Source organism: Denticeps clupeoides, chromosome 18 (genome assembly GCF_900700375.1).
Source record: "Denticeps clupeoides chromosome 18, fDenClu1.1, whole genome shotgun sequence".
NCBI lineage: Eukaryota > Metazoa > Chordata > Actinopteri > Clupeiformes > Denticipitidae > Denticeps > Denticeps clupeoides.
Genome location: NC_041724.1, coordinates 12,189,089 through 12,196,926, shown reverse-complemented (window position 1 = coordinate 12,196,926; position 7,838 = coordinate 12,189,089). Strand labels below are relative to the sequence as shown.

Sequence of the window (7,838 nt, the reverse complement as noted above, 5' to 3'; positions counted from 1 at the left end):
TATATATATAATCACGCTAGTATATATTCTTACAAAAAAAAACAATAAACAATAAATGCGCATTAAATGATTGCGCGCTAAATTAATTATACAACCAATCAGATTCCGCGCCGTCGAGCCCGGACCTGTTTACGCTTCAGACGCGGCTGTGCGTCGGGCGCCGATAGCGCCAGGGAAACGGTGTCCGCCGGGTCCTAACGCCTAACGCCGCTGGTTCTGTATGGGTCCATGCTGGCGTGGGTTTGCTCCAGGATCTCCGGTTCCCTCCCACTTTGCAAAGGCATGTAAACTAAGTATGTTAGTCACTTTTATTAGAGCGTCTTCTAAATGCTGTAAATGTGAATTTGTGTGTGTGCCCAGCACTGCACCCTGGGTGAACTGCCCTGTGTCCAGTGTCCCAGGACGGTGTCCAGCAGCAGTGACCCTGAATAACAGGGTTGCATAGTGGTTATGCCAAGTAAGTGAGTGGTTCTCTATGGCACATTCAGTTTAATTTTGACAGGAAGAAGCCTATATTTGCCATAACATCCATATTTATTTGGGTGGGACACATCAGTCAATGTAATTTTTTTTCTTGCAACACAGATGTAACACTTATGTAAACATAAGTCCAGTAGACCCATTCAGAAAAAACTACGTGTAGAAACAGTTCTACTAATAACATGTTGTTGTTGCACTGATACATCTGGGTAGGATTTCTTATCTGCATTCCTCACTTGGTTTCATTCTTGACATTTTATTGGCCTTGAGGCTTCAAATACAGTTTCTGTTGCCTGTTTTGGGTAACTGGGTAACTGTGGGTGTTGGTCTGGAGGTAACCTTTTGCTCTGTCCAGTTGTGCCAGTGGACACAGTCGGCTCAGGATGTGAACAGGTATAACTTGTCCTCAGACTGGGTTTTGGGGTTTTCTCGGCTTGGCTTGGCTCGGTTTCAATCTGAGTGTCATTCTACCGAATTTATGGTTTAAGTTTTTCTTTTACAGAATCGAAAATGTCCATTGAAGTTGTGCAAGGAATACAACTTCCTCTGTTGTTCATTTCACATTCTCATACACACCCCTAGACATAGCGTGTTTTCTGTCTCCACTGTTGTATGCTGCATGCATCACAAGCTGTCTATAACATGAAAAACATGCCTCATCGTAGTATAGCAGGGGAAGAAATACAAAATGAGAATTTAGAATTTTGTACAACTCTTATATTTCTGGTGTCTTCTTTTTGCTGATGTTGCACATGTTTTGCATTTATTGTGTCATGGTCCCAAAGAGACTTCAAATTGCCCTTTTGATTCATTATGACACTGTACTGGGTGTCGATGGTACTGTTGTTTTCAGTGCAATCCACAAAGGATAAATTCTAGTGCTGAAAAGCAACCTTGTCATAAAAACAGCCATTTGTAACCTAGTTATGCCAGTTACTAGCCTGAAATAGCACACTTCTTGCTTGTGAATGGGATCCGGGCTGCTGAGTGGGTGTTGTAGGTCAGTGTAAGTCAGTGCCTCGGTGTGGCAGGGTGTGGTGCTGTTTGAGGCCTGCTGGGCTGAAAATGTCTGGTCTCCACCTCCTCCCATGAGTCACAGTGCAAGCAGATAACAGTTCTGTCCCGGTTATAATGTTCAACAGAGAGGGACCTTTCCGGATCGGAAAGTAATCCTGAAGACCAGAAGAATGGATGAAATCATGAGCTCATCATACAGCTGGTTGACTGAATGTAATCCTGGTTTGGATTCTAACATTCTGATCCTGAATACTCCAGAAATTATTCTTTGGTTCAGAAAATTCCTGACTAAAGCACCCCTAAATAGCCTCTTACCCCAGTGAGTACCAGGCTGATGCAATTCTGACCCCAAGTCTTAAAATGTGGCTAGTTCTGTGCAATGTTTCAGTGTGACAAAAATAATTTGTAATCTAGTGGTAGTAGCCTAGTGGGTAGCACACTCGCCTATGAACCAGAAGACCCAGGTTCAAACCCCACTTACTACCATTGTGTCCCTGAGCAAGACACTTAACCCTCAGTTTCAATATTTATGTATGAGTACATTTAAATGGTTCCTATTCAAGGCTTCCTTTATTATAAAGTGCAATGAGGCGTCCAACTTTCCCAGATGTCTGTAATACATTGGATGTTATAAAAAAAAACCTCATGACTATGGTAGCTGAAAACGGCTGTGTCTACATGTATGCAACAGGGAAGCAAAGTATCAGCAATAATTAGTCTTGAGGTCCAGTGGAATGCTGTATCTGTCATGTTAAAAGGTTCATTGCTTATAAGAATTGCTTCTACATATCCTGGGACACTGAGCGCAGAGTGGGGACTTGCCCAGGTCCGAGCCAGGATTCAAACTCTCAGCCTTGGAGCTGTGAGGCCATGTTGTTAATTGGTACCCGGACACATGGCCAATGCATGACAGGCTTCTCCAGCCAAATTTGTAATCGGTTAGTCAGCACCAAATCCAAGCCATTGATTGGGTGCTCCTCTAATGACTTAATAGGATTGGATGATAGAAAAAAAAAAAAAAAACTCAGATGGCAGAGGCAGCAGATCCAGTTTGAACAGAATGGCCAGAATGTGTGAGCCACATTCTTTTCAGTTTAAGGTGTGAGTGCATTTTTACTCTAGTAATGTTTCGTGCAATTACGACATGCAGAACAACATACTTTGATTCTGTGTATTCAAATGCACAAATAGGCACAGCGCTCCTTATTGTAATGCAAACCAATACAATACATTGATATAATAAATGAGAATGAGACTTGACTGCCTTGCTTATGAACATGAACTTTACATTTACAGCATTTGGCAGACGCCCTTATCCATGATGCGAACGCCCTCTAGTGGCTGGAAGTGATGCACATTTCGCCCACTAGTAGTGATTGCTACTGGGGTGGAGCAATTTAGCAATTTGTTATTTGTGAAAAATATTCCTCTGATGGGTTACAAGATATGACTAAACCAAAAAAACACACGCCTAGTGGTAATGCCTACATCAATTTTACAAACATGACGCACACTTATATTACATAATGTGAGATGAGATGCAGAGTGGAGGTTTTCTGAGATGTGATCTGGACATAATCTGGCCCTAGAAGTCCTTGTAAACAGGAGATAAACGGATGATTGCGTTGCACGACACGTCTGGCCGTAGCACCTCTCGACTAAGAATGCTCTCTGAATCCGTCGAGGTAAACAGGTGTCACCAGCAGATGTCATAAGCCATTTATTGACCTGGGTATGAAAATAGGTCTGTCCCAGTCAAAGGCGAAAAGGGCCACCCAATGGGGAGGGGATGTGTCGCTGGCACAGTCCTACTTGATTGGCCGAGAGGATCTGACTATATTTTATGCTTGACTCCACCCCCATGAGGTGACTAAAGGATTAGTGGAATAATTGAGCCTGATTACTTTTCTTGCTGGATGGTGCAAAATGCTACCCCAGCCAGCACAAGCGAGTGGATGGATTCAGACGTGTCGCTGTAAGTCTGTGGGATTTTATTCCTTGATATAATTTAGGAACGTGTCAGGTGACTATTTAATAAGGACAGTGGGATTGATTTCCTCAGGTGAGGTTAGTCTGATCATTACAGACATGAGCATGTGAGTGATATTGTGTAGTCAAGGCCTGTCCGTAGTCTTCAGCACTGGGACTGGGAGCAAGATATTCATTCCTAGTTAGAAACGTGCACATGGGATTGCATGGACTGTCTTCAGCCTGGTGGAGGCATTTAAGAAAGGGGTCAGCATGTAAACAGGCAGGTACAGCAATATCTTCTAGCCAGGCTTGAGGAGCTTAAGGAACATGAGCAGATGTTAGGGAACAGAAGGGCCGAGTCTGAGTGCTTTAACTACACCTCCACATGGCCGTCCCGTTGCTGGGTGCAGGGTACTGACTGTGTCCCGCAGCCAAGTGGATTGTGCCAACATGCCCACTGAAGGCCAGGAGTTTTCAGAGCTGATGCTGGCATGGCGTTGAGGCTGTCTTTTATGTTGGGAAGACAATGAAATCACATAAACTGATGGACAACTTCACCAGATATGAAGAGAGTAGCTTTTTCAGGTAGGAATGCAGGAGTATGTGTCTGTGTGTGTTAGAATAGTTGTGAATCGTTGCCATAATCATAACTGTGGTAACACCATCGTATCATGAATATATATTACATGAGAAATAGATCTATTTTATGTTTAAGTCGAGAGACAGGTCCACTTTGTGTGGCATTTTGACCCATTTTGTATCTGACATTTTAAAACACATGCAGATAATTCAACAAGTTACTTTCTAACAAACTATCAGTTACTTCTTGCTGAATGTCCTTCAAGGATATTACTAGGATCACACGTGATAACTCTGTGCTTTCAGCTACCAGTTGAGAAGAAAATGGTGGCCATTGTGCACCCCACAAATCACCATGTTCAACCTCATGAGCAACTGCTGCAACTGGATCTCCAAACTACAGCAGCCAATGCGGTAACATGATGTTACATTATCTTATATTATATTATGATGGCAGTTTTATGACAATGATTGTTTTCCACAGGAAAGTAACAGTGCTAGTGGTTGGTCTTGACAATGCAGGAAAAACCTCCACAATCAGAGGGATGTTGGGAGGTAACTCCATTTGGATTTGACGGTTTAGGAGACAGTTTAAAAAAAATCCACCTGTACAATATGAATCTTTTTATCTCTTTTATCAGTTCCTCCAGGTGAAGTCGGCCCCACTCATGGATGTGTCCGTACTGAACTGGCTGTAGAGAACTTCCTGGTCACGCTTCTGGACATGGGTGGAGGTCCAGAGGCTCGGGAGAACTGGAGGGATCACTATGGTGAAGCCCATGGGGTTATTTTTGTGGTGGACTCTAGTGACAGAGCACGGATAAAGGAAGTCAAGGACGAGTTGGCGGACATACTGAAGCAACCCAGGATGGTTGGGAAACCTCTTTTAGTGTAAGGGGCTTCTTCAGACATTGTATCACTGCGAACCCCTTGCAATGAATTTGACTGATAAGAAATACTTCTGATCATTTCAGATTGGCCAATAAGCAAGACAAAATCCACGCCTTGCTTGGAAGTGAATTGATAGAAATTCTTTCCCTGGAGAAGCTGGTCAATCAGAGCCGGTCCCTGTGCCACATTGTGAGTTTTAGAACTTTAAATCTCTAACTTCAACCAAAATCCAAAACCCGGCAGGTAAGGAAACAGACCCGTAATTGGAAGGTTGCTGGTTTGAATTCTGAACCGCCACTGAGGTGCCACTGAGCGAAGCACCGTCCCCACACACTGCTCCCCGGGCGCCTGTCACGGCTGCCCACTCATCACCAAGGCTGATGGGTTAAATGCAGAGGACAAATTTCTCTGGTTGCTGTGCTGTGGTGTGTTACATGTGACACGTATGGGGCTGTTTTCTGTCCTCAGGAGCCATGTTCAGCCTTTATGGACCTGAGGAGGTGGTCAGACAGAAAGACCTTGCGGGGACTGCGCTGGTTGCTGCGGGCCGTGTCCCTCGACTATGCCGAGCTCTGCAGTCGCATCGTACGCGATGTGCGCCAGCCATATGGCCTGGATGAGAGGGAGAGGAGGGGCAAAGCGGAGAGAAGCTACAGCAGGGTCAGAGAGGAAAGGTGAGGCGTTGGACACAATGTTGTGAATACACAATTAAATAGTGCTTTAAATGATATTTAGAGCATGCGATTTACATGTACACAAAGTTTGATTAGTTTATCTATGAAAGTGCAATGACACAAACAGCTAAATTGGGTATCAATGACAGCGGAACTCTTCTGTTGGATTGAGTACATGTTAATTGGTGACCACATTGTTAGTCGCCAGTTTTTGGGTATTATTTAGTTCATTGGAGAGAATGATGCCATCCACAGTCAGTTATCTAGTTGCTTACAGTTAGTACTGATAATAACAGTATGGGTATTACACCTACGTATTGTTCTTATTATGAGTCGGATCCGTGTTTATTTTAAATGGTTCAACCTCACTTTTACAGGATTTTTGGAAGCAAGGGTGAGCTGCAAAAGGAAAAGAGTACAAAAGGGAAGAGTGGCAGCACTCTCCAACCCATACGAGATATTTTAAAAACGGTGAGAAAATGGTTGTTTGCTGGTGATTTGCTGACTTTACACAACATTGAATACATAATAGAAATATATTATTTGACTGATGGGGTCTGTGGGCTAACAATAACTGTGCTTTTACACTAATTGTGTATTTATAGTGCATGATGTTTATGGTGAAATCTCACAATCTGACAAATTATTTGTAGGAAAACACACTGAAAAAGAAGCTAAAGAAGACAAAGAAAGCAAAGGTTAAAATTAACAAGGAAAATGTGAAAAACAAAGCACTGAGCGAGAATGGCGAAGACGATGCTGAAGGAGCAGAGGTTGAACTGGAGCATGGCAGCCAGAAAGAGAAAGCCAGCAGTGCCCTGTTGCCCCGGAAACGTGTGAGACTGAAACAGAAGGCCAAAGTGAAAGAAGAGACGTTGGATCATCCGGAATCACTTGACAATGATGATCCCAAATTGCCAAAAGGTACCGGTGACAAATGGCCCATTCCATAATGCACATTTTGACAAGAGTCGTTCTATATATGCAAATGTTGATATCAGATGCTCGGTGAATTACAATCTGGGTCACAGCTGATGGACATAGATAATAAACAGAGGGCACTGACGGTGATGCGATTCAATGGCGTCATTGGTTATGAATGAATAAACATGTGATATGTGCCCATGAATGTGAATCATTTGCAGAAAAAGGAGCGAGAAAGAAAAAAAAGAAGACGATTAAAGCAAAAAGAAAAAACAAGATAAATACGGAGGCGATACCGGCAGCATACACACAGTCTGTGGACCTTTCGTCTACTTTCGGTAAGTTTTTTGCAGATGACCCATAAAGTAGTTTAGCAGAATCTGTAGACTATGGGTGCCCGGTTCTGGTTAAGGAGTGTTTGTCCATAGTGCACATTTGGAGTCATTCTACATGAGCCGTCTCAATTGGACAGCCCACTGAAACACAATAGCTATGGTCCAGCTACTTTCTAACTTGACCAGAAGGCGGCAGCCTGTGTGTGCTGTTTAGAAATGTAACTCGATTCCCCCTGTCCCCTGATAGAACTTTACAGAAAAGCAATTTTGGCTCTAAAAGCCCGACAGGAGCAGGAGCAGGAAGTGGATCAGGGCCTGGAGCGATGAAGGCAGCGCTTGTGGCGACGCGTTCAAAGTCGGAGGTGCTGCAGTGTTCCAGAGGTTTATGATCATGTCACAACACGCCTGTGATGCGTGAATGACCACTGGTTCACCACTCATCGGTCGTGCAAATGATATTTTTGAAGTCAACACACAAATGTGAAGACATGAGTGTGGAAAATATGTTATATCTTCTTTGTAGGTCTGATTTGCTTTGCAATCCTCTACTGAACAATCCCCCATGAGTGATTGTGCTTGTAAACCACCCTCTATAACTGTTAATGTAATCTAAAAATACTTCCTAACTATATTCTATTAACATGCTAGCACATAATGCTATGTTATTATTGTGTAAAACAAAAAAGGGGATCAATTTACTTGTGATTATTTATGTTTCAAATTATGGGTAAATACACAATTAAATAGTGCTTTAAATGATATTTAGATGTACACAAATTTGGCCAAAGACCTGTTATTGTCAACTGCCTGTTTCTTCACTCCACGCTGTGCTCTTTTTTTTTTTTTTTACTTGTAGTACTTCTAGAAATTGGCACTTTTTTTGTAAAAAAAAAAAAAATTTAAATACAATTTGTATAATGTTTTATTTCTTGCAGTGTACATTATTTTACCTTAATAACAACATTAG

At 42.6% G+C, this 7,838-nt stretch overlaps 1 protein-coding gene across 3 annotated transcripts; it reads left to right on the top strand.

Annotated features, from left to right (window-relative positions):
* Positions 1 to 3,393: 3,393 nt before the first annotated feature.
* arl13a (ADP-ribosylation factor-like 13A) lies at positions 3,394 to 7,716 on the top strand. 3 transcript variants are annotated; one of them, XM_028960463.1, is made up of 11 exons: positions 3,412 to 3,472; positions 3,879 to 4,053; positions 4,354 to 4,461; positions 4,532 to 4,602; positions 4,689 to 4,938; positions 5,022 to 5,127; positions 5,407 to 5,612; positions 5,990 to 6,083; positions 6,266 to 6,536; positions 6,758 to 6,874; positions 7,152 to 7,716. In XM_028960463.1, exons 2-11 carry the CDS (start codon positions 3,995 to 3,997, stop codon positions 7,196 to 7,198), a joined length of 1,329 nt encoding a protein of 442 aa, XP_028816296.1. In that variant the 5' UTR covers positions 3,412 to 3,472; positions 3,879 to 3,994; the 3' UTR covers positions 7,199 to 7,716. The 3 variants fall into 3 exon arrangements, with proteins under 3 accessions (XP_028816295.1, XP_028816296.1, XP_028816294.1); XM_028960461.1 differs by having other exon boundaries at positions 7,119 to 7,716; XM_028960462.1 differs by lacking the exon at positions 3,879 to 4,053 and having other exon boundaries at positions 3,394 to 3,472; positions 7,119 to 7,716.
* Positions 7,717 to 7,838: the final 122 nt, after the last annotated feature.